Source organism: Helicoverpa zea, chromosome 8 (assembly GCF_022581195.2).
Source record: "Helicoverpa zea isolate HzStark_Cry1AcR chromosome 8, ilHelZeax1.1, whole genome shotgun sequence".
Taxonomy (NCBI): domain Eukaryota; kingdom Metazoa; phylum Arthropoda; class Insecta; order Lepidoptera; family Noctuidae; genus Helicoverpa; species Helicoverpa zea.
Genome location: NC_061459.1, coordinates 1,878,113 through 1,905,492, shown reverse-complemented (window position 1 = coordinate 1,905,492; position 27,380 = coordinate 1,878,113). Strand labels below are relative to the sequence as shown.

Below are 27,380 nucleotides of genomic sequence, written 5' to 3'. Positions count from 1 at the left end.
GCTGCGGAATAAAACTTTTAGGAATAAAATAAGCAGCCGATCGGCTAACTTTCTCCCAAAGTTATTCCAAACTTTCAGTTTTCATCAAATAAGAAGAAGGCTACTAGTGGTATTACCACAAAAACTGTACTATGGCATTGTCTTACAACAAAATCCTTAATTCCAGATATGCGACCACTTCGTGCCATCCAAGAAGTTCGAAGTTGAAGTCTACTGCGGGATCCTACTCCTCCCACTTATCTTGATCACTCAAATCCGTCACCTAAAGTTCTTAGTACCTTTCTCGGTGCTAGCCAACGTGTGTTTAGTGGTCACATTTGGTATTACTTGCTTCTATACGTTCACTGATTTAAAACCGCTGGAGAATATTGAGATGGTGGCCAGTGTTGAAAAGTGGCCGCTGTTTTTGAGGTAAATTGTTTTTTTTTTTTTTTTTGTAATAAATACTGCTAGGTTATTTTGTCTAACTATTTGGATATAGGTGCATATAGACTGTATACAGAGTTCGTATCATATTTTGTTCTATGTTCAACTACATATTTTAAATTATTTACGCTGGCTTTGTCGCAGTATGAATGTTAAGCTGCAATGAACTTTAGGATATATCTGTTATTATTAAATACCTAACTTGGGTGTAAATAATAGGTGTCTGAATACCTAACCTTGATTCTAATTACTGTAATTTAAAACAGACATTATGAACCCCCTTTTCTTTTATTTCCAGTACAGCAATATTTGCAATGGAAGGAATAAACGTTGTGATGCCAGTGGAGAACGAGATGGCCAAACCCCAACACTTTCTCGGCTGTCCCAGTGTTTTGAACGTCACTATGGTATTCGTCACCATTTTGTATGGTGTCGTCGGAATATTCGGCTACATGAAGTATGGGGAAGGCGTTTTAGGGAGTATCACGTTGAATCTGCCGGAGGGTGAAAAGTGAGTATAAAGCACCTAATTAATAAATCTATACTAATAATGTAATAAAGAGGAAAATATTTTTTGTTTGTTTGTTTGTGCCCTAACGGCTCCGAAAGTTCAGAACCGTTTTGAAAACTCTTTCACTGTTAGAAAGCTACACTTTTCCCGAGTAATAGGCTACATTTATTCCGGTGCGAGCAGTAGTTCCCATGGGACGCGGGTGTAACCGTGGGAAAATACATGTATGACATATTCAAAAACTAGATTACGGTATTCTAGGGAACACCCGGGTCATACTGAAATAGCTTTTTGGATTTTACTAAATATTCATGAGGTAGCCAGGAATGTGCTAATTTGCTGTGTTAAGCGTGGGATGGCTTTGCTTTAACTACATTTTGGGTTGTGTTCCACGTATCCAATTGAGGGCAATCTAATTGTCAACAAGCGCACACATCTGAATAGAAAAACCTTCAGCCCGTAATTTAAACGATTCGAAGAACTATTATGTTTGAGACATAGTAAAGAACTTCGAACTGAAAGAACTAAAAGCGTTATTAAGTTTTTGAGTTACTGAATAAATGAAAAATAAAATGATATAAAACAGTAAAATTTTCTCATCAGTTTCTAAATACATAATTATCAATAAATGCTATCTATTAGTAAATCTTTATAAAGAGCTTTCTAAGTGTTCTGCAGTTACTACTTATAAAGCAAAATTTATTCCATGAATCAGAATTAAATATCGTGTACCTACTGGAAAATCATTAATTTGCACATTAATTTGATAACTTTAATCATTATAATGTGCATCCCAAGAAGCAAGATTGTGTTAGAATTAGCAAAGCAAAGCAAAGCAAGCAACTTTCTAGGTAGGTACCTATTATTTCTGCTTTATTTTGTACATGCATTTGAGACTGAAGACTTAGGCGTCGTCCTAATTGGCAGCGATCGCACGATGGCGCGATGCGTTTTTCATCTCACGATCTCACTATCTCACTTGCGAGGTTCAAATAGGACACTCTGATGAAATCTGTATGTTTGAACTCATCGAACGACGAGAACGCATCGTGTCATCGTACAATCGCTGTCAATTAGGACCACGTCTTAGATGAAAAACGCATCGCGCCATCGCACGATCGCTGCCAATTAGGACGACGCCTTATACTATCGATTTATTAATCGCGCATCTCATTAAACTTTTTAGTTGCTCGATTCTCGATCTTCACTTATAATGTGTGCACTACTTTTTACTTTTTGTATGTATTAGTTTATAATTATTTTAATGTTATTTGTGTATTGTATTTTCTATGGGCCCTAGTTGCCTGAATTAAAGGAATAAATAAAATAAAATAAACTACTACTGTATGTATATGTTACCGGCCGTACCCGATTTTAGGACAAACCAGTTTTGCCTAGGCTCAACTAGTTCTTCCTATACGCGTTAGGATAAACTAGTATAGCCTAGGCTATACCAGTTTATCCTAGAGTGTGCGTACTTATATCAGGATCAACTAGTTTTGCCTAGCCTAAACTGGTCCGTCCTATCGGGCTTAGGACAAATTAGTTTGGACTAGGCTATACTAGTTAATCCTAACGCGTATAGGAAGAACTAGTTGAGCCTAGGCAAAACTGGTTTGTCCTAAAATCGGGTTCGGCCGGTAACATATATATCTGTATCCACATTGATCAATATCTAACCGAATAATTAATCAAAATAAAGTTTGAAAGGAGTATCAGTTTGTCAGGTAGCAAATGAAATAATCAGATTTTGTAAAAAAAATATATGGTCAGAACTTTATCTAAAGGAAATCTTTTAATACTCTTTTCATAATAAAGTTTTACAGTTATTAACTTAGTTACTTCCATAAAATTAAATCCTAAATTATTTTTTTCCAGCCTGGCTTTAACAGCAAAAATCCTTGTGGCGGTCGCAGTATTCTTCACATATTGCCTACAAATGTATGCACCAATGGACATTATATGGACGAGAATCAAGTGCAGGATCAGCAAAAACTATTTCAATATTAGCCAAATTACTCTTAGGACTCTTAGTGTAACTTTGACAGGTGAGTACCTGAGTTTTTTACCGATCTCGCCAAACTTTTTGTCATTAAGGTACCTTTTGAATAAAAAATAAACTCGAAATAAATTACTCATTGCATAAATAAAGCACTTCATCATCCGCTTAGCCTGTATGTTGGGATCGGCTTCCAGTCTAACTGGATACAGTATCAGTGTTTTTCATGGAACGACTACTTGACCGACCTTTCCAGCTCAGTTATCTGGACCCCTTAGAAATACTGACTTCAGTAAATCTGTATTGAAAATACGGAATCAGACTTTTTGGCTTCAGTACTACTCATAACGACTGCTAAAAATGAAGGCCGGTACCCGTTAGTTACCAACACACCATCTGAAACACAGGGATCCACTATGACAGAGATAGTCTCGATCACGTGTGTTGACACTACTAAAATTCGATATTTTCTCTTTTCCAGTTGTGTTAGCAGTGGCAGTACCAGACTTGGAACTCCTCATCGGTCTAGTTGGAGCAATCTTCTTCTCCACGCTGGGCCTCCTAATCCCAGTCGTAGTTCAAACAGTCCACTTGTGGGAAAAGGGACTGGGCAAGTTTTCCTATATACTGTGGAAGAATGCTCTGCTACTAATATTTTATTTCATAGTACTAGTGTCAGGGTGTTATACGGCAGTTAGTGAAATTATATTGAAGTTTAGATAAGTTTATTTATTGTTTGTGTAAGGCCATTATTGTTTTTATACGTAATACAATGTTATTGACAATATATTTTAATCTTTTATTTATACTGCCTCCCATTTCATTAGTTTTGATAATGTTTTTCTGATCTCAACATCCTTAAAAACTGCCTGTTAAAGTTCTTTATCCTAAAAGAATTCAATTTTATAGGTCCCGCAATAATGATTATGTTCAAAAAAGCAATACAATTTGTTAGTATGTATTAAAAAAAAACATGAAATTATAAAATAAGCAGGTACTTGTCGCAAATAGCAGTCAATCACATTTAACAAGAGTTAGGTATAAAAAATGGAACAGAAGTTGCCTGTCCAATTTACGAACTTTTTAGTTACTACCCTTTTTTATTCAGGCAATTATAACGTTTTGTTACAAAACTAGATAATTGATTCCGACAACTGTTATCAATCGACGTTTAGAATAAAAAGAAGCCACTGATAAAGAGTTTCTTTTTTTATGACACAAATAGTATTGTTTTTTTTTCAAAATGTTCGTAAGGTAACGAGTTCAATGGCATGAAAAGGAAAAATTATGCAATCGTTTTGTAGAAAAGCAAAGGATATTAGGAACCAGGGTCGGACCCAAAAGTTTAAATGTTATGGTACGAAGGTCGGAATTCCTTACATAGGAATGGGAAATGGGAACAAATGAATGGGATTTTGTGGCGGTTTTGGTGTCAGGAATATGTCCGGCAGTAGACAGTTATGTAATTGTGCCGAGAGATTTCGCAAATTGAGGAAACTAACTTGTATAAAAGTTTAGAATATTTTCAATTAATTTTGTGTTAGACACGTGTTTGACAACTTCCATCATCTGATGTCAAACGATGTCGTCGAAGATGGAGCATTTAGAACTTACATGGTCACTCTTGACTTCATGACTTCCAGGTTGTGGCTATCTGAAAAATCTGATTCAGGCATCATCATCCGCTCAGCCTTTGTTCACCTATGTTGCAGTGACTTTCCAGTAAACTTGATGCAGCTGAGTAACAGTGTAATAATTGGATCGACTGCCTATTAAATCTCCTCAACTCATTTACCTGAGCAGCACGACTTATTTTCACTTGGTAAGACAAATTTTCATACTTTTAAGAATCTTCCAACTTATCGTTGTCATGTTACCTTCCGATAGGCAGGGTCCTAAGGTGGTAATGAGGGGTAGACGTGTCAATGAAACATAGAACTACATGTTGAGGTACAGTTGAGGTAACTAATACCTAGTAAGGAGTAATCGTAATACCATTTATACATACGAAAAGCTACGTGCTTATGTTAACTAATTAATATATGTTATCATCTGTACGATGGATTTCCTATTGTGTACTTATCATAACATTATCAATACTGATGAATGCAATACGTAATCACAGATCTCACCACACCGTGTCCGTGACTCCATAGATTCAAGTGCATATTATTATAATCTGTTAAGTTATCAGTGTATTCCCATCTAATTACTTTTGCAGACCACGGTGTAGTTAGAAAATAGCCTAAAAAACGTTCAATTAATCAACCGATTGCTTCCCAAACGACCTTCAACAATAGATATAATATAGGCAAACGAATTAGAACAGTAGGTAAATAAAAAGCAGTTACACGTGTTACGCTCAAAAGGCCTTTAGGTATATACACTTCTGAAAACAAATAAAACTGTTGTTAAAATAGGTTTTAGCTTTTGGGTTATAATCATGGAGAACAAAATACTTAACCAGCGTAGGTGGCATAAAAGAAAATCGCTTAAGAAAATAGCACGCCAAAATGTAGATGTGCGGGGTACGAGAAACGTTACTATTTTCGTTGTTATACACTTTCTTTGGGCCCGATATTTTTTTGTGACATCAAAAATGCTTGAAAATGACCTACGTGCATTATGGCATCTCCGCATATCTTTCTTTACTCCGTGGTTAATATAAAAAAAAGTAGTACACAATTTGTTTGGAAACTAAATGATGAATTTGAACAAAGTTGAAGTATGTCAGTTTGCGGGAGTTAATAACAACGTGTTGAATTGTTCAGAGGATTTCAACTCGTCGAAATTGCGTTTTTGTGAGCTTTCAGGCAGAAAATGAAAGTTAGTTTTTGTTTAAGTTATAAATTATTTTTATTGTAAACTAGTCTCTGCCACGGAACATGCGTAGGAGTCCACATAGTAGCTCATAACTAAGGGTTAAAATATTTCTTTTAGATCGGACCTATAGTTCAAAACAAACACAAACATTCGAACATTTTTTTTTCCTTATAATGTTAGTAATAGAGATTATTCATTGCTATCAATAAGTCATTAACCTTTCACTACACAAATACAATTATGTCCGTTGTCCATCGTTTTTAGATAACAGCGAAGTCATATGATTGGCTTAAAATTTCCCCCACCACCCACACGATTCTTCTATCGGCCAGTTATCGTCACAGACGTTGAGAAGAGTGGACGTGTTTCGAGTGCCCGCGTAGTGTTACAAGATAAAATGTCCGCGAACTCAAGGTTAGCGGATTAGCTATTTATACAATTAAATTAACGTCTGCCGGCGGTTTCGCCCACATCCCGTGGGAACTTCTGCACGAAATTGCTAAATTTCTTTCATTCAATCTGCAATATGGGATGGGATACCGAACACTGAAATATTTTTTTAAATCGGTCAATCTAGTTCTGTTCCATGCAACTTTTCTAAGTTTGTATGTACTTTCTAAGTATATCTTAGACACCAATGGCTGTGTTTCGGATGGCACGTTAAACAGTAGGTCCCGGCTGTCATTGAACATCCTTGGCAGTCGTTACGGGAAGCCAGTAAGTCTGACACCAGTCTAACCAAGGGGTATCGGGTTGCCCGGGTAACTGGGTTGAGGAGGTCAGATAGGCAATCGCTTCTTGTAAAGCACTGGTACTCAGCTGAATCCAGTTAGACTGGAATTCGACCCCAACATAGTTTGGGAAAAGGCTCGGAGGATGATGAATCTAGTTCTGTTCCTGAGATTAGCGCGTTCAAGCAAACGAATAAACATTATAGTATCGATTAAATGACTATCAGTCAGCGCTATTTTTTAAATTACTATAATGATTACCTGCATGGTGTTAATTATTTTGCCTTGCTATTAATAATTAGGTCTAAAATAGTTTCAGTAATAATACCCGCACACTTAAAACTGATTTGATGATGAATTGCCAATTGTTTGTTTGGGCTCATAAATCAGTATGAAGATGCATTTTAAAAATCAGATCTTTGACTATTTTTGCAAATTATCGGGTCAATTGTCGGCCGACTGTTTAGTCTGCTGTGCTAGATTCTTACCTACTTCGCACTGCAAGTAAATTCTTAAGAATTTATTACAGAATCGCAATTTTTAGCTTGTAGTGAAGGAAACTATATTATGGTTAGTATGATGGACTTTAAAATAGTAGATAGTATACAGTATGAAACAAAGACAAATAAAAATTAAATACTTTCTTAGCAAAAATATAAGAATAACAATAAGGCTGATAAGTAAATGACTTGATTCATCATTTGTCTAGCCGTTTACCTACTACATTAATGTAGGCTTCCAGCCCAACCAAATGCATCTGAATTACAGTGTTTATATAGACTCACTGCCAATTTGCCCTCTTCAACATTTACTTTTATAGTACAATTATTAGATATCAATTTTATTCATCCTGATATAAAAATATAATAATAATGTTTATTTTTAATGAAGCACACACATCGATAGCTAACATTACGAGAGATGTGCATTAAGCGCTTTGCACACGGAGCAACGTTGGTAGAGGCAACTAGGTAATAACTTTTTATAGGTTTCTTATGACTTTATTTAAGATAAAATTCCAAAAAGTTCGTAAAAAATAGTTGCTACATATGTGCCTTAAATAATTATTTTTATTAACTACATAGGTTTTTCTCTTCGAGGTTAAAAAAAGTGAAACATCTAAGGTAATGGTGTAGAAATTACATAAATAAATTCATTCATACGTAAATAGAAACTACGTGTACTATAAGACAAAAATGAAAGCAAAAGTTGTTTACTACCTTATTACACGAGGCACTATGTTAATAAAAGAAAATACTATAACAATACACTTATCTCAACCGACGAACAATTAAGCTACACCATTACAAATTTCAACGATGCCAACAATTATTTCTATTAGTTGACAATCAGTAACACAACGTAGTACACGACATTACTTCTATATAAATAATCACGACTGGAAAAATTATTATCTATTCCAACAGAGCTCAGTGATCACGTCGGTTTATACGGAAAATGTCAACAATTGCTACAAAGTTTATACTAATAGCACTGTTTTTTAACAGATGCTTGGGATACGACATCAATCCACAATTTGTTCCGCGATACCACGTTTACCCGCCCTACGGATGGATGAATGATCCCAATGGCTTCTGCAAATTTGAGAACGAATATCACTTGTTCTATCAATACAACCCCCTTTCTAGCCAAGAGCCTGGAATAGCCCATTGGGCACATGTGAAGAGCCCTGATCTCATCCATTGGGAGAATCTACCAATAGCGATGTACCCAGACCAGCCTTATGATAAAGATGGAGTCTTCTCTGGAAGTGCTATCATCGAAAATGGAACAATGTATCTTCTCTACACTGGAAATGTTAACTTTCCTGGAGGAAACCCCGACCACCAGCAAGTACAAGCTTTAGCATCAAGCACTGATGGAGTGAATGTGACCAAGTATGAACGGAATCCTGTTATCAAAGGGGAAAAATTTCAACCAAATATCAGAGACCCGAAAGTCTGGAAGCACGGTAATATTTTTTATATGGTTCTTGGAAATTCTTTCGATAATAATACTCGCGGACGAGCCTTATTATACTCGTCGCCCGATTTAATAAGTTGGAAAGAACGGTCGGTTTTGGATTCATCGGACGGCTCGTTAGGTTATATGTGGGAATGTCCAGACTTCTTTGAATTGGATGGAAAATATGTACTATTATTTTCTCCACAAGGTATCGAACCTCAAGGAGATAAATACAGAAATCTATACCAGACTGGTTACATAGTTGGTATGTTTGATTACAATTCTCATATGTTTACACCTATTACCGAATTCAAGGAATTGGATCATGGACATGATTTCTATGCTACACAAACCATTTTGGATGAATCGGGACGTAGGATTGTTATTGCTTGGCTTGATATGTGGGAGCGAAATTATCCTGAGCGTGACTTTGGTTCAACTGGACAAATGACTATTCCTAGGGTATTATCACTCACATCAGACTTAAGACTTATTCAAACACCTGTAAAGGAACTTGCTAATGCTCGCGGCTCACAATTGTACTCCGGGAGAGCACGAGGTGGTCACACCATTAAGCTGGAGGAGCCTGCTGCTGACATACATGTAAGAGCATCGAGATTCAGAGATTTCGACTTAGCACTGGTAACTGATAACACTACGGTATTGTTAAGTTATAGTTACCTCAGAGGTATGGTGACACTCGATCGTGGCGGAGACGATGGCATTCGTAGAACACCGTGGAGACCTTCATGGAATAAACAGCTAACCTGGCAGATTCTGGTAGACTCCAGCTCCGTTGAATTGTTTTGTGGAGAAGGTGAAGTCACGTTCTCCAGCCGATTCTTCCCTTATAGTAACGTGAGTATCAAGATAGGCGAAAATTCAAGCGCTGAAGAATTGACTGTTTATAGAATGCGCCGTACTATAAAATTACCTGATGGAAGTAATTAAGTAATGTCTTCATTGTATCGCGTGTTTTCACAAACAATATAAATTGCGGCAAAAACTGATGATGATCAATTTTTGATGAAAATATTGTGCCAGTGACATAAATTGTGGATAATTGGAACATTATGTTTTATTTGTCACGCTTTTTTGTGTTAATCGTCAATGTGTATTTGGTCCGTGCATTGGTATTATTTTTAACACTTAATGAGTAGATTCTGTTGAAAAACTTTTTGGGTATTCTTCATACATTTCACTATAGATTGGTTTTTCATTTGTAGTGGAAACAGAGTTCTAGATATAGTTGGTAAAAAAATCATGTCTTTTCGGTATTTAGCTCCTGACGTTGTAAATTTTAAACTACCTAATAAAAATACATGTTTATCTTGCGTGTTTCTTCCCCATATTGTAACCATTCATTATATGAACATTAAGCAGACAATTGCTTGTTCAAGCTCATTTACTCACGATAATGAGTGCAGAATCGTGCGCTACAGTATATTAATTTACGTCACGCTGGTTCTGCGTGTCTTCAGGAAGAAAACTGGGGAAAATGTGTTGAATATAAATAAACAAATGATGGTCAGAAAACAGATGGAATCGTCATTTGGTTGTTATATCAATATAGAATCTCTATAAATATCTGCAGTCATTTGTTTGCCTGTTACAAAGAATTTATATATCTTTTTATACGAGTATGTAGTCTATTGTAATTAGAATTAGTTATTCCATATTTTGGGTAACGAAGTATGTAAAAAGGTTTCACAATGAAATCGTTATTATAGAAAGAGACAGTTTTCCAAAAGTATATTAATTAGAACCCATTATTAAAAATAATGAATAGCTAGGTATAGCTGTGAGTTTATTTCTCACTTTGCCTTTTAAATTAATAAAATATTATTATTGGTTTCAATTTTCATTCAGTAATCCTGCAATGTTTACAAAAAGGCATGTGGTTGACGTTATTTACCTACTTTAGTCTTGCAAAGAAAAGTAAACACTAATCTCGAGGCAATAAAGTTGTAAATTGTGTAAACAGATCCACGTGGAGCTATCATTTTCTTGCGGATTGCAGCTTAGGCAATTTATTCATGATTTTATTATTATAAGCGTAGTGTTGACATTTCATTGGCAGTAAAAACTTCAATCCAGGTTTGTGGCGGATCAATTTTAGATCGGTTTATTTACTAACTTTAACCTTTAAGTACCGACCTGTGGTCTGACAGACACTTTGCGAGTTCGAACTGTCTCGTGACACATGTTAGCGAAGTCGTAACCCCTCTGGCTTCTCTCTACCCCTCGGACAGGCGCCTGGGAGCGTTCCTGGTGAGTAGCTGCGTCGGCGCATGCGATTACGGTAAGTTATGATTTTTTTTAAATCGCGAGTGGTCTGTCAGACCACTCGTCTGTACTTGTGTAACTTTTTTTGGATCCGAATTTTTCTGGAATATATCGTTTTTCTCTTTTATTTTCCGTCATTTATAAAAATGAATGTACCAGGTACGTCGGGCATGAAACGGGCAGCCGCAGATGCAAAAAAAAATGTGTCAACGCCGATATTTGAATGAGCATCTACCACGAGAATTGGACTTGTCGATAAAAACAGTTTTGGGACCAGATTTACCTGATAATGTTAGGGGAGAAAATGAAACAGAAGGAAATCAAACCAGAAAACTCTGTCCTTTAAACCTGAAGTGCAAGACTGCCTACAAATATGACATTTGCAAGAAACATGGTGCCTACAATGCAGCAAACCTATATGCGAAGAGTGTTTGTAAACTATGATAGTTTGATGCCTGGAGATTTTGAAAAATATGTTTGATTATGTGTTAAACTGTTATTTTTATTGCTACTTACTTATCAATCTTTTAAAAAAATATAGTCAAAAAAAGTTTCTATTGTTAAGTTAACATATAGTAATTATTCAAATAAAAGTTAGATTTTTCTCCCAAAAAAATTTAAACAGTTTTGTAAAAGTCTATAATTAGTAATAAATGTAAAAAAAAAAAAATATTTTTTTTTACTTATGCAATAACTAGTTGAATAAGCAATATAGATAATAACATTTTTTTTAAGAAGAATACAAAGAAACAAAAAAAAGTCGTCATTAAAGCGATGGTGGTCTGCCAGACCTTTTTTTTGTTTTTTTTCCGACGTTAAAAATCATCAAATGACCCCTCCCGCTGTGGGTTAGCAGCGGTGAGGGAGTGTCAGACTCTTACTGACTAAAAACCGTCGTGTTCCGTCATAGGCCTTTTATGTACCAGGGCCGCGGTATCTCTTTCGAACAACCCGCAGGACCGGCAGGCCTTGGCCCTGCTGGGCCCCGCTTGGTCTGCCAGACCTCACTTCGGTACTTGTGTAACTATAATAGGACGTCGGTACTTACAGGTTAAGAAAGTGAGTTTTTACTATTATAAATGCGAAAGCTCTATTTGCCTGTTTCACATGTGTTGTTGTATGTAACATTTTTCTGGAATTAGTTTCCTCGGAACGCAGGTGAAGTGAAAAGATTTTTAGAAAACAATATAGTTATTAACATAATGTAAAGAAACTAAGAAATATTTTATGTGCCTTTTAGCAACTGTAAGCGCCTCTCTCATTATAAGGTACTGTCATGACCATCATAACACTGTTTTGACTAATTTTTACCTAGTAGAGTTTAACTATGTTACGTTATAGTACAATGTTAACATCAACTTTGTTGAGTTTACCGAAGTGTACATAATACGATACAGCAAGTGAAGCTGCAACAATTAACCTGTTGAGTATCAGTTTATTATTTTAAGAAGCTTATCCATAACTAGTACAATCATGTTAATTTCCATATCTGCATAATATTGAGGTGAAGGCAAAGCTTTGCTAGGGAGTTGTAACTACTAAGCAATATTCATTTGTTATTTCATAGCTTTGGTTTAACCTAATTTGCAAGTACGTAGCAATACTTGTGAATGATTGGGAGAAAATATTATTTGAGACAATATGGCTATTCGTAATTTTATGTAATGAACTAGCTTCCGCCAGCAGTTTCTTTAGCTTGAAAGAACTACTATACGCACTCGGACTAAAAGTAGCTCATAATTAACAAAATCGTCATCAAGGCCAAAAAGTGCCAAACATACGTAAATCTCATAAGCTTTTGTTTAAATATTAGTGAGACGTCAAATAAATAATTTAGTTCACCTTATTTCACTCTGAATTCAAATTCTAGAAACGTAGAACTTATCTGTTGATTTAGAAACACTACCTCACAAAATTAAAGCGATTCGAGCTGACATTTAAATAAAATGAAACACTAGCTTACTGAAACCAATTCAATCAAATTGCATTTCTAGCATCAAATACTGTGAGTCTACAATTTATTCTAAAAATACTTTGTAGAAGGAAAATAATAGTTTTAAGTTAATCCTGAATCCAATCAAACTATTTGGTCGGAACGATATCTGATCGCTTGAATGATTAAGTACATAATATTAATCAATTATTGTTATGTCTAAACTGAATTTGACTATTGGTGGTTTTAATCTATATTGTCTATTTATACTAGGTAATACAAAGTCAGAGTCGAATCATTTATTTCATTTAGGCCTTTACATGCCCTTATGAAAGTCAAAAATATAACTAAGTTGGATTCTTGTTGTCACAATAAAGAGGGATAATTTTTATTTGTTTGTTTATACCCTGAATGCTTCGGAACTATTGAACCGTTTTAAAAAAATCCTTCATCACTGAAAAGTTACACTCTGCCAGAGTAACACTGGCTATATATTATCCCAATAAGGGCAGTAGTTTCCACGGGATGCGGGTGAAAACGGCTAGTTTATAATAAACAGCTGTTTTTCTTCATCCGTCGTTTATCTTGTCGATGTAAATAGACCTAACATATTTATAAAGGGCCTATGTATATCGGGTGTGTCGTTCCTAATCACATTAAATCCTGTCACATATACTTCATGATATTCTATGGCGAATTGTAAAAAAAATAACCTAATCCATTCAGTGGTTTGGCCACAGGAGTCATTTTTCGTTTTCATAATTTACAACATCATGTGTAAAGCAGAGATAAAGTTAGGAGTATCGAATGTTTTGATCAGTTGACAGCTGTCAGTTTTCAAGGGAGAAATTTCAGTTGTTTGTAATGACCATAGACATAATATTAGTAAACAGGACTGCGCATATAAACCCAAAAAACGAGCCGAGTGAAACAGTTAGTACGGAGGCTGTCTGTCCCTTTCTAATAGGGTGACTATGAGATTAAGCTATGTGAGACAAATCCGAATTTGCTAAGATTATTAAACACAGATTAGTATTGAAGTTTTAACTTACGCAGTTTGTGACCTTAAGATACTAATAAAGGCTTTTAATAATTAGCGGAAATTTAGCAGTATAAAAGCAGGAAGATTCGAAGTGAAGACTGTTTTTTTTGTATTTCTACTTCATATATAGACTGCTGAGCCATTTATGTCGCCTTTCTTCATTTTTTGGGAAGCTATTACAATAGTACAACAGTTTTAAAATCCATCACCCATATTTTGACTCGTTACAAGAATTCATGGGCACCCTAGTTGTTTGGTTTACGAAAATGTTATTATTAGCTAACCTGTGGAACGATATATTGCAACCACCATAGGATTCACTTTTGCAAGTAGAAACGCAACACTTTTTCACCATTTTAATAGTTTAAATTGATTTAATACAAAAAAATATAAACAAAATTTTAAATGCTGATTACGCGCCAAGAATGTTCAGGGTTACCGCTAGAAAATAAAAAAAGCAAAATAAAAATTTATGTTGTTTATGTTTTAATAATAAATACGAATAAATTAATGCGATTGTTATTAATTTGTTGACTTACAATTGTTAAAATAAGATAAAAATATAAGTGATTCAATTGTTTTTGGGAAGACAAAACTTTTGATCACAACATTTTTTTATGCTGGCAAGGTGTTAGAAAGAGACAAACAGCCTCCGTTCGAAATATCCCTCTCGGCTCGGATTTGCCTCTGTGTATTATGCAACCAATTTAGTACCTTATTGAGTTACTATAGAGTTCATTTTCGTAAATATATATTTTGAGCGTGCGCAATCTTGTTTAGTAATATTATATCTATGGTAATGACTGACTTTTATATGGTGTTCTAATTTTCGCACATTTTTATTCTATTTAATTTGTTTGAAAAATTCATTTTTTTATTTTTACGTACTTTTCTTTTTTCATTGTGTTAATCGACATATATTAACCAGTATATTAACGCATTTCATTAAATGTGATTATGAACGACACATAATGCCGACACATAATGAACGACACATAAAACCGATATAATGGGACTAATAATATTCTTATATTTTTACTAACCATAGTTACTTTACAGAGTAATGTCTATTCCAATAACATAATATTTAGATCAAAATATACCTATGTTATAAACCAAGTCGACTGTGAAATTAAAATGTTCCTGTTTTCAAATCTGTTTACGAATTTTTATTTGATTGAACTGATGTAATAATAAATTAGATTAGAATGATAACCAGCCTTGTGGCCATATTACTTTACAATGCTTGACTAGCTTTCACTTGCGGTTTTACATGTGTCTCGAGAAAAAAAAATTTCGGCATGCGGTTAAAGAATAGCCCATGTTTATAATAGTGGTCGTAAATTGTTGTAAATATTACAGCAATCTTTCATCAAAATTCATTTTTTTAGCTTGTATTAAAATAATGAGGTGGTATAAAATACAGATAATAATATTGTAGCAAAAATAATACGTTGCATTTGTACTAATGTGATACTGTGGTTTGTGCCACACGAAGCATAATTAGTCCGGTCAAAATTTCAACGTTCCCTCGAATGTACTTTACGTAAATATGAATTGTTTCATTTGCATTTATAGTCGTGATGGACCCTCGGTTATAGGTCCCACACTTCTAAAACATCATCATCATCATCAGCCTATCGCAGTCCACTGCTGGACATAGGCCTCTCCAAGAAATAAAACATGCTTCTTTGTTAAATAGAAATGTGTACCTGTTTTAATCACCAATATAATTTACTACCTTTTGCCCACAGCTTCAGTTTTGAGTGGATTATAATATGACGTATATGTATTTCTTACTCATATAAAATATTTTATTATCCAAACTCGTTTAGCCATATGCACGTTAAGACGTAATAACTATAATTATGCACACACATACCCACCAATTTTCGAATTAATAATACTTATATCTAGTATTTTTCAATGCAATGAATTGAAAATAAAAAACTGTGCTAGCAATCCAGCATACCATCATTGCTTTAATAAACTCACTTCTTATGAAGAATAAATTAAAGTTCAGAACCATTTTAGCTTTATAACTTTAAAGAGGAAACCCACAAAACTCGCAGTTGACTCAAACTTTGCAGCTTAATGCGGCGATAAATTTCAGAAAACGTCATCGCTGCACTTTGCACCATCTGGGTCTTTAAACTTTTGTAATACTGGTATTAGTACTAGATTTTAGAGTTATTGAAGAAGAAACTGGAGAGATAGTTTCGAATTATATTTTGATAAAATAAATAATACTTACTAAGGGTCCTATTACACATCTCAATGAATCAACCACATGTTTGTTTGTACCCTGAAGGCTATAAAACTACTGATCCGATTTGACAATTTATTTGACAGTTGGTAAACCACACTCTTCCCAAGAAACATATATTTTATCCCGGTTAGGCAGTAGTAGGCTCACGGGACACGGGTGAAATCGCGGGAAAACGGCTAGCTATTAAGAAGTTAAGTAACAGTCTGGAGACTAAATTCAAAGTTACAGTATATTCAGGCTCCATATGAGACAAGACTGAGATAAATCTGACATTGTTTATAGTAAGAAATACACACAAGCATTCTTTCATCATATCTTTCATGACATTAGGTAACAATCTTACCTTACGCTGATTATGCCAAGAATGGATCAAACTGAGAGTCACTGTTGATTATTATCATCATCAGCATTTATGTCGTCGCACTGCTGAGCACAGGCCTCCTCTCACTCTAGCACAATGCGAGTTGCCCCGCACATACCTACCTATTTATCGACCTTACCTGTGTCGCGCAGTCGGGTAAATAGGCGTGATGTAACCGCACGTTTTCTAAACATCTTTAAACGAACACATTAAAACAACATCCGGAGATTAAATGTAATGTTTTTGCAACAATTTTTTGTAGCTATCGTGATTAAGTTTAACTTCAACTAAACGTTTTAACATGCAATTTTTATATTCCACAAATTATGAGCAATATTGTAGAGAATTTTATAAATCTAGAGAGTTTGATTGTTTGCACTAATTTCAGGAAATATGACACGGATTTAAATAAAATCAGTCCTAGAGAGTCCAATTATCGAGAAAGATTATAAGCTACTTTTTATCCATGTGTCTTTAGTAGTTCCCCCGGGACGCAGATGAAACCATTGCCGGAAAATAAGATATAAAAATAACACTCCCTCAAATTTTTCTTTCAGCATAAAAGAATACTATCAATTGATGTCAAGAGCAAGATAGTGCATTTTTAGCACAACGATAAGGCAGTTATGTTGCAATAATACGGACGTTATTAATATTGCATTTAACAATTGCAATGCATACAATTCACAATATATAAATAAACATTACTGTATTTGTGTTTGCATTCTTTCAATTTCTTCTAAATCAATAAAAATTATAATTCCACTTATGTCTCATGTTGACTCTGCAACACAACTATTAACATCTCATCATGCGTTGTATATAAATGATCAAGGCGACAATGAAAATAATTTACTCCTACCGAAGAGCTCACAGATCACAGTGTTTTCAGAAAATAATGTCAATCGCAACAAAGTTTATACTAACTGCCCTGTTTTTAAACAGATGCTGGGCCGGCGATGTCAATCCTCGCTACGTACCGTATTACCACGTCTATCCGCCTTCTGGCTGGATGAACGATCCCAACGGCTTCTGTATATTCCAAGGTGAATATCACTTGTTCTACCAATATAACCCTTACACCAGTCAAGAACCTGGAGTAGCTCATTGGGGACACGTGAGGAGCCCTAATCTAATTCATTGGGAACATCTACCTACAGCAATGACACCAGATCAAGCGTACGATATCAATGGAGTATTCTCAGGAAGTGCTATCGTCGAAAATGGAACAATGTATCTTCTCTATACTGGAAATGTTAATAATCCAACCAATAAGCAAGTGCAAGCTCTAGCCGCAAGCCAGGATGGGATATCAGTGGTTAAATATCCTGGAAATCCTGTAATCGAAGGGGCAGATCTTCAGCCGAATATAAGAGATCCAAAAGTCTGGAAGCACGGAGATCTTTTCTTTATGGTATTGGGCAATTCTTTCGATGATAATACTCGTGGACGAGTACTGCTATATTCATCGCCAGATTTAATTTCCTGGACCATGGAATCAGTTTTAGATGAGTCTGACGGCTCTCTCGGTAATGTTTGGGAATGCCCTGATTTCTTCGAGTTGGACGGAAAATACGTACTGCTATTTTCTCCACAAGGTATGCAACCCATTGGTGATAAATACAAGAACCTTTTCCAAACTGGATACTTGGTGGGCAACTTTGATTATGAAACGAAATTGTTTACACCTATAACCGAATTTAGAGAATTAGACCACGGACATGATTTTTACGCTACCCAAACTATATTAGACCATTCAGGACGTAGGATTGTTGTGGCTTGGTTTGACATGTGGGAGTCGGTACACCCTGAGCGCAATGACGGTTGGAGTGGTCAAATTACTATTCCGAGAGAGCTTGAACTCACAGAAGGTTTAAGACTCCTACAAAAACCTGTTAAGGAGATTGCTTCTGCACGAGGTGCAAAATTACGCTATGGAAAGGCTCGAGCCCGCTATACCCTTAGTTTAGAAGCCGCGGCCGCTGACGTTACAGTAACGGCACCAAGACTGCAAGATTTTGAACTGCTTTTGGAATCTAAAGATTCTACTCTTTCAATCAAATATGACTACAAGAAAGGTACAGTCACTCTGGATCGTGGAGGTGACGATGGTGTTCGCAGAACAAAGTGGAGGCCTGAAGGTAATCTTGTCTGGCAGGTTTTGATAGACTCGAGCTCCGTTGAACTGTTTTGTGGAGAAGGTGAAGTCACTTTCTCCAGTAGATTCTTCCCTAACGGTGGATTGAAAATCAGGATAGGTGACGGTTCCCATGCTGATGATCTAACAGTTTATGAAATGATTCGCACGATTCAAGCACCCGTTGACAATTGAATTGCAATTTAATAAAAAAAAAATTAAAGACTATTGCAGTATTGTTCATTGTTGTAAAATTGCTAAATTATGTTTTTTTGTGACACTATTATTACGTGTATTAAGAATGTGTTGGCATTTGTTGCTGTATTTTTATTCTGTTCGTTTACAAAGTAAGACCATTGTGATATCTGAAGTTGATTAGATTCATCGTTTTAAGCAAAGTAATGGTTTTTATTTCTATGCCTATGCATTTTGTTTATTTTTGATCCCTTTAAGTACGTCAACGAATGTAGCTATGTACAATTTCGAAATGTGTACATTCAATTTCGATGCCAAAACGACTGAACCAATTTGATTGGATACGCTTTGTGTCAAGTCTGAGAAGGTACAAAGGCATACTGTTTAGACGGGTTCGTCGGGACGGGTGGAAGGGCGGGCAACAAGTAGTTTTAAATAAAAAGGCAAAGTTAGGTCAGGATAACTTAGCGATAATATCCATCATCAAATCTTATAAAAGTCGTCCATATTTATATCTATACTTATATATATTTACTTATACCTATATATTTTTTGTAAACATTATTATAAGGCGATATTTTATCATAACTCAGACTTCCTACGTGGGAAGATGTTGATGGTTGAATAGAATGTAGCGAATACTTCTCAACCTAGTTTAATCTAAACTTGATTGATGAAGATGAAAATTAGGCTTGGAAAATTGAAAAAATATTTAACAGAATATATTTAGATGATGTCTTTAGAGGTTTTATGGCGCTTGAATAAAACACTAATTCATATACTCTTTTTTACAGTATTGGTATTAATGCAAAAAGTTCTACAATGGTGTTCTTGTAATTTCGAGTAAAAAGGAATGACAGAAAAAATGCCTCTTAATCTTCTTTGAACTGATTTTATTTATTAGTTTTTATACCATTACTTGTTTTAAGCTTAATTGTTAACACCTATTTAAACAGGTGTTGTCAACATTTGTTTACATAATTGCATTAAATAAAGGTTTCAGTATTGTTTATACTGGAACAAAATTCTTCGTCGCTGGCGTTTCTCAATTTAGCATTCCCAATACGGAAACTGTCTCGCTAATTTGGCTGGCACACTACAACATTGTATATTCCTAGAAATAACCTAGACTGCAAACTTTGTTGGGTAAGGTCAAAAAGGATGGATCGATGTCTGTTTGGAAATTTAAGAGATGGTCTTTTATTAAAAATGGTTTATTATGTTATTCTTGGATTCTTTCTTCGTTTGATTTTTTATGGGTTTAAATAAACTAATGATGGTGAAATGGGTTCCGAAGCCAAAAGAATTCAGGAACCGCTGATCTAAAGCTCCTTTCTTGAGTATTTCCAATATATTGCCTTGACAATTTCCTTCATTTTAGGTACATCGGTAGAACTAAGGGTAACTATAATAGAAGGAATATGTTTTCTGCGCAGCCAAAGTTTTAGCCACCGAAAACTTCATACAAAAGCTTTGAATCAACTGTTCAAATACTCAAAGTTAACCAATTTGCTAGAAATCAAATTATTTGCTATATCGTGAATGATGTGTGTTATGAGAACTTACAACAACTTACATTCTGAACTTCACAATTCTGTTGTTGCTAGTTTGGCCATTGTTATGTATGCCAACATGTAAATGAGCAGATAATCATAAAGCTTCAAGATCCCCGTACGCTCCAGACTAAACTATCGGTAAGTAGTTAGCGCGATGGTCAGTTGGCAGTTTACGTATGTAATCTTGAATTCAATCAAACGTTTGAGTAGTTTTGAGTCGGTACCTATTTTGTTTTTGGGAATTGAAAGGGATTCGAATTCAAAGTAAATTATGCTTTAAAATTATGCCTTTATTAAACGTTTTGTTTTTTTAATGACAGTTGTGATACAGCAATAAGACGTGGCAATACAAACTATACAGAAAATAATAAGAAAAATCTATAAAAGCGAATCTTTAACACAGTGATAAATACATAATAGACATGTAATGATGACAATCTTAGGTTTCTATATAATTTTGCAAAATTGACCAAAATCACAATAGTCATTAAAATTGGGATTTCGGGTTTGTTACAATTCAGTTGTCACCGGGTGCTTTAATCGTACGAAGCATTTTGTAAACTATGAGATCATCAGCATTAGAACCATCACCTAACCTGATTTTCAATCCACCGCTAGGGAAGAATCTACTGGAGAAAGTGACTTCACCTTTTCCACAGAACAGTTCAACGGAGCTCGAATCTACCAAGACCTGCCAGACAAGGTTACCTTCAGGCCTCCACTTTGTTCTGCGAACACCATCGTCACCTCCACGATCCAGTGTGACTGTACCTCTCTTGTAGTCATATTTGATTGAAAGAGTAGAATCATCAGATTCCAAAAGTAGCTCAAAATCTTGCAGTCTTGGCGCCGTTACTCGTATGTCAGCAGCCGCGGCTTCTAATCCCAGGGTGTAACCGGCTTTAGCCTTTCCAGATCGTAATTTTGGACCACGTGCAGCATCAAGCTCTTTAACAGGTTTTTGTAGGATTCTTAAACCTTCTGTGAGTTCAAGCTCTCTAGGAATAGTAATTTGACCACTCCAACCGTCATTGCGCTCAGGGTGTACCGACTCCCACATGTCAAACCAAGCAACAAAAACCCTACGTCCTGAACCGTCCAAAATGGTTTGGGTAGCGTAAAAATCATGTCCGTGGTCTAATTCTCTAAATTCGGTTATAGGTGTAAACAATTTCGTTTCATAATCAAAGTTGCCCACTACGTATCCAGTCTGGAAAAAGTTTTTGTATTTATCACCAATGGCTTGCATACCTTGTGGAGAAAATAGTAGTACGTATTTTCCATCCAACTCGAAGAAATCAGGGCACTCCCAAACATGACCAACAGAGCCATCAGACTCATCTAAAACTGACTCCAGTGTCCAGGATATTAAATCCGGCGATGAATATAGCAGTACTCGACCGCGAGTGTTATCATCGAAAGAGTTGCCCAGCACCATGTAGAAAAGATCTCCGTGCTTCCAGACTTTCGGGTCTCTTATGTTTGGCTGAAACTCTGCTCCTTCGATTACAGGATTTCCAGGATATTTAACCACTGATATTCCATCCTGGCTTTCAGCTAGAGCTTGCACTTGTTTGTTGGTTGGATTATTAACGTTACCAGTATAGAGAAGATACATTGTTCCATTTTCAACGATGGCACTTCCTGAGAATACTCCATTGATGTCGTACGGTTGATCTGGGGTCATTGCGGTAGGAAGATGTTCCCAATTGATTAGGTCAGGACTCTTCACATGTCCCCAATGAGCTACTCCAGGTTCTTGGCTGGAGTAAGGGTTGTATTGATAGAACAAGTGATATTCATCTTCGAATATGCAGAAGCCATTAGGATCGTTCATCCAGCCAGAAGGCGGATAGACGTGGTAATGCGGTACGTAGCGAGGATTGACATCGCTGGCCCAGCATCTGTTAAAGAACAGAGCTGTTAATATAAACTTTGTTGCAATGGACAACATTTTCTGAATACACTGTATCTGTGAGCTCTTCGGCAGAAGTAGATAATGTTCGTAGCCGCAATGACCATTTATATACGAAAATGGCAATGTGGTGTTGATACAGTTGTGATGCATTTTCAGGATGACAAATGATTATTTATTTTAATATTATTTGCATTGGCTCATCTTAATTGTCTGTAGGAAAAATTGAGGATGAATTCCAATATTTGTATGCAATTATGTAGCGTGTAACTTTACAAATACAGATGTATTAATGTTTGACTATCTTCAATAGTGTCTGTGTTGATACAATAAAACTGCCTCATCATTGTGCTAAAAATATACTATAATCTTATTTTTCTTAAGTATCCATCTTCTTGCTTCATTACTAAAGGAAATGCGGAACCATATCTATTTTTGACTTAAAAAGACGACTCTTACAGAAATGGACGAATCACACACAGCTAATTTACTTTCAAAAAAACATAAACGATTTATTGGCCTGATAAAAATAAAGTTAGCCACACCATCAAATAAAGAAATACCTAAATAATTTATTTCTGCACCAAGAAGGCAACTATATCCGACCCTTAAGTAAATAACTGAAGATGTGCTTACGTCAGATTTATCTATTCGGAATGCTGTCACTTCCCAAACACTTCCCTTTTATACAAATAAAAAATATTAAGAAAACTTGTTAACGATACTCATCATCTTCACAATAATTTTACGTTAAGTTATATTAAGAGAGAAAATTCCTAATAAACACTCATTGTCGGTTTTCAGGAAAGTTAGAAAGACTCTCTTTAACTTGAAGTAAAACCATTTGTTGTAATTTTTCTTTAATTGCCTTCTTTTCCTGAATTTATTTTTGATTGTACTCAAAACAATTTTGGTTTCCTTGTTTCTTCCCAATGCCTATACCTTGAGTGTTCTAAGGTTTTGAAATAAAAATTATATAACCACTGTTTAATGTATATTTATAACGGTATTCAAAACTCTACGAGTATCTTATTACATATTTCCCAATGGAACCCCTTTTGATACAACATCAAACTTTCTTACAGTCCCTGTGCAGGTCGCTTTTCATAGAGAGAAGGCAAGAGGGTCATTTACCATAACTGGCTAATGCGGTTTCGTACTTCTTCCAAGTCTAGGTAAGGCTAAAAATAAACAACAGCCAATGTAAAATGACAAAAAAATCCTCATGCAGAATGGAATTTTTCATACGGTTGCGCAAAATGTGTATCCAATTCCCTCAGGATCCATATAAAACTGTAGAATACCGCAGATTAAACAGTCCCTAAGTTTTCTTAAACTTTAAATTTGACTTGAGTAAAAGCTTGAGGCGTCGTAGAAGAAGGTACTTTAACAAAACGGTTTGTATAAACTAACAGCAAGCTATTTTTCCTCCCCAGACTTTCCGAAATATAAATACAACAAGTAGTAAACGACTTTAGAAATATTACCTTTGTTGTGTACGATGTTGTTTTTTAAAATGATGCGTATTTTTTTCAGAGGTTTTCAAGTGGTTAAATGACTTTTTTCTATAGGATGTGTTTTGCGGTCGTAAGCCTGATAATAATGATGTTAGCATGTGATTAGGCTTTCTCCCTCAAGCAATCAAGTTTTCATTAGAACTTAAACATTTTTCTTTCATTTTGATTTCGTAGAGCCCTTTAACGGCTGATGGCGTCCACGGCCGATTTAAAGAGAAGTCTGAATTAATGTAAAGTCATTTGGCGTAACTCGACTAGAGCTGAATACAGGTATTCCTATCATTTGCAATAGGTTACAGTCAATATAGTTTACGAATTGCAAAATAGAATAAAAGATAAATAATTTAGTACATAAGAGAGTACATAAGAGAGTACATAAGAGGAGTACATAAGAGAGTATATAAGAAGGTACATAAGAGGACTACATAAGAGAGTATATAAAAGGAGTACATAAGAGAGTATATAAAAGAGTACATAACAGAGTACATAAGAGAGTACATAACAGAGTACATAAGAGAGTACATAAGAGGAGTACATAAGAGAGTACATAACAGAGTACATAAGAGAGTATATAAGAGGAGTACATAAGAGAGTACATAAGAGAGTACATAAGAGGAGTACATAAGAGGAGTACATAGGAGAATACATAAGAGGAGTACATAAGAAGGAGTACATAAGAGTACATAAGAGGAGTACATAAGAGAGTACATAAGGGAGTATATAAAAGAGTACATAAGAGAGTACATAAGAGGGTTCATAGGAGGAGTACATAAGAGGAGTACATAAGAGTACATAAAAGGAGTACATAAGAAAGTACATAAGAGGGTACATAAGAGGAGTACATAAGAGGACTACATAAGAGAGTACATAAAAGGAGCACATAAGAGAGTACATAAGAGTAGTACATAAGAGAGTACATAAGAGGGTACATAGGAGGAGTACATAAGAGGAGTACATAAGAGTACATAAAAGGAGTACATAAGAAAGTACATAAGAGGGTACATAAGAGGAGTACATAAGAGGGTACATAGGAGGAGTACATAAGAGGAGTACATAAGAGTACATAAAAGGGGTACATAAGAGAGTACATAAAAGGAGTACATAAGAGAGCACATAAGGGTGTATATAAAAGAGTACATAACAGAGTACATAAGGGAGTACATAAAATAGTACATAAGAGAGTATATAAGAGGAGTACATAAGAGAGTACATAAGAGAGTACATAAAGGAGTACATAAGAGGAGTACATAAGAGGAGTACATAGGAGAATACATAAGAGGAGTACATAAGAAGGAGTACATAAGGGAGTATATAAAAGAGTACGTAACAGAGTACATAAGAGAGTACATAACAGAGTACATAAGAGGAGTACATAAGAGAGTACATAAGAGAGTACATAAAGGAGTACATAAGAGAGAACATAAGGGAGTATATAAAAGGAGTACGTAAGAGAGTACATAAGGGAGTATATAAAAGGAGTACATAACAGAGTACATAAGGGAGTACATAAAAGAAGTATATAAGAGAGCATATAAGGGAGTACATAAAAGACTAAATAAAAGGAGTACATAAGAGTACATAAGAGAGAACACAAGGAAGTATATAAAAGAGTACATAAGAGGGTACATAAGAGGAGTACATAAGAGGAGTACATAAGTGTACATAAGAAAGTACATAAGAGGAGTACATAAGAGGACTACATAAGAGAGTATATAAAAGGAGTACATAAGAGAGTATATAAAAGAGTACATAACAGAGTACATAAGAGAGTACATAACAGAGTACATAAGAGAGTACATAAGAGGAGTACATAAGAGAGTACATAACAGAGTACATAAGAGAGTATATAAGAGGAGTACATAAGAGAGTACATAAGAGAGTACATAAGAGGAGTACATAAGAGGAGTACATAGGAGAATACATAAGAGGAGTACATAAGAAGGAGTACATAAGGGAGTATATAAAAGAGTACGTAACAGAGTACATAAGAGAGTACATAACAGAGTACATAAGAGAGTACATAAGAGGAGTACATAAGAGAGTACATAAGAGAGTATTAAGAGGAGTACATAAGAGAGTACATAAGAGAGTACATAAGAGGAGTACATAAGAGGAGTACATAAGAAAGTACATAAGAGGGTACACAAGGGAGTATATAAAAGAGTACATAAGAGAGTACATAAGAGAAGTACATAATAGAAGTATATAAGAGAGTACATAAGGGAGTACATAAAAGACTAAATAAAAGGAGTACATAAGAGAGAACATAAGGGAGTATATAAAAGAGTACATAAGAGAGTACATAACAGAGTACATAAGAGAGTACATAAGAGGAGTACATAAGAGAGTACATAACAGAGTACATAAGAGGAGTACATAAGAGGAGTACATAAGAGAGTATTAAGAGGAGTACATAAGAGAGTACATAAGAGGAGTACATAAGAGGAGTACATAAGAAAGTACATAAGAGGGTACACAAGGGAGTATATAAAAGAGTACATAAGAGAGTACATAAGAGAAGTACATAATAGAAGTATATAAGAGAGTACATAAGGGAGTACATAAGAGAGTACATAAGGGAGTATACAGGAATGAATTTTAAACAGTGCACAAAAAAAAACTGGTGGTCCAGAATCATTAACAGAACATATCTGCATCATCAGTAAAAAAAAATTTTTCATTCTTTTGTCCGCCCAAAAATCAGCAAATTATGGATACCAACTATTCTTACGCGCTTGAAGCAGCGCTCGCGTCAGTAAACCGATTTCGCGTTGCCGCCGTGCCGACCATGTCGACTGTGTGTGACCGTACAATCGGTTACAAAATAAACATCTTTGGATATCAATAACTTTTCTTTTTTGTATTAAAACACGATTAAATAAAAATATACGTATCTATAAAACTTATTTAACTATAAGTTGACAAAGTTAGCGCACTGGATAAAATTCGTTCCTGTATAAAAGAATACATAAGAGGAGTACATAAGAGTACATAAGAGAGTACATAAAAGGAGTACATAAAAGTACATAAGAGAGTACACAAGAGAAGTACATAAGAGAGTACATAAGAGTACATAACAGAGTACATAAGAGAGTACATAAGAGAAGTACATTGGAGAGTACATAAGAGGAGTACATAAGAGAGTATATAAAAGGAGTACATAAGAGAGTACATAAGGGAGTACATAAAAGGAGTACATAAGAGAGTACATAAGGGAGTATATTAAAGAGTACATAAGAGAGTACATAAGGGAGTACATAAAAGGAGTACACAAGAGAGTACATAAAAGGAGTACATAAGAGGAGTACATAAGAGAGTACATAAGAGGGTACATAGGAGGAGTACATAAGAGAGTACATAAGAGGGTACATAGGAGGAGTACATAAGAGGAGTACATAGGGATAACACATGAAGAGAGTTCATAAGGACGATGATGGTGACGATGACCTAAATAAGGCCAAAATTCAAGCGAACAAAGGTACAGCCGAATAGAAATAAATCTTTTTTATTTCACCCCCGACTGTCTTGTAAGTTTAAATATAAAATGTTTCATGTACCTACCATAAGTAAAACACATTCATTCAATGATTAAATTTTATTGCTTAGCCGTTATAGTGTCTGCTGTGTCTGTATTATAGAATAGGAATGTAGGAGGATAAGAAATATAATGTCTTTTGCAGGAACTTTGAAATACCAGTCAAGTGTTAGATCGTC

General features: G+C 35.2%; 4 protein-coding genes across 5 annotated transcripts in view; 3 read left to right on the top strand and 1 right to left on the bottom strand.

The window, feature by feature from the left end:
- Positions 1 to 3,725, top strand: part of LOC124632715 (proton-coupled amino acid transporter-like protein pathetic) — a 34,486-nt gene extending 30,761 nt beyond the window's left edge. For both annotated transcript variants that reach the window (XM_047167666.1, XM_047167667.1), the window contains exons 6-9: positions 167 to 411; positions 725 to 937; positions 2,816 to 2,985; positions 3,418 to 3,725. In XM_047167666.1, the coding sequence (XP_047023622.1) occupies positions 167 to 411; positions 725 to 937; positions 2,816 to 2,985; positions 3,418 to 3,659 (870 nt within the window). In that variant the 3' untranslated portion in view covers positions 3,660 to 3,725. The remainder of the gene's footprint in view (positions 1 to 166; positions 412 to 724; positions 938 to 2,815; positions 2,986 to 3,417) is intronic.
- A 4,156-nt stretch (positions 3,726 to 7,881) lies between these two features.
- On the top strand, positions 7,882 to 9,784 carry LOC124632746 (sucrose-6-phosphate hydrolase-like). Its single transcript, XM_047167705.1, has one exon. It carries the CDS (start codon positions 7,949 to 7,951, stop codon positions 9,404 to 9,406), a length of 1,458 nt encoding a protein of 485 aa, XP_047023661.1. The 5' UTR covers positions 7,882 to 7,948; the 3' UTR covers positions 9,407 to 9,784.
- A 7,284-nt stretch (positions 9,785 to 17,068) lies between these two features.
- LOC124632537 (sucrose-6-phosphate hydrolase-like) lies at positions 17,069 to 18,881 on the top strand. The gene has a single exon (XM_047167406.1). It carries the CDS (start codon positions 17,173 to 17,175, stop codon positions 18,676 to 18,678), a length of 1,506 nt encoding a protein of 501 aa, XP_047023362.1. The 5' UTR covers positions 17,069 to 17,172; the 3' UTR covers positions 18,679 to 18,881.
- A 1,647-nt stretch (positions 18,882 to 20,528) lies between these two features.
- LOC124632478 (sucrose-6-phosphate hydrolase-like) lies at positions 20,529 to 22,849 on the bottom strand. Its single transcript, XM_047167327.1, has one exon. It carries the CDS (start codon positions 22,300 to 22,302, stop codon positions 20,752 to 20,754), a length of 1,551 nt encoding a protein of 516 aa, XP_047023283.1. The 5' UTR covers positions 22,303 to 22,849; the 3' UTR covers positions 20,529 to 20,751.
- Between the last annotated feature and the right edge of the window lie 4,531 nt (positions 22,850 to 27,380).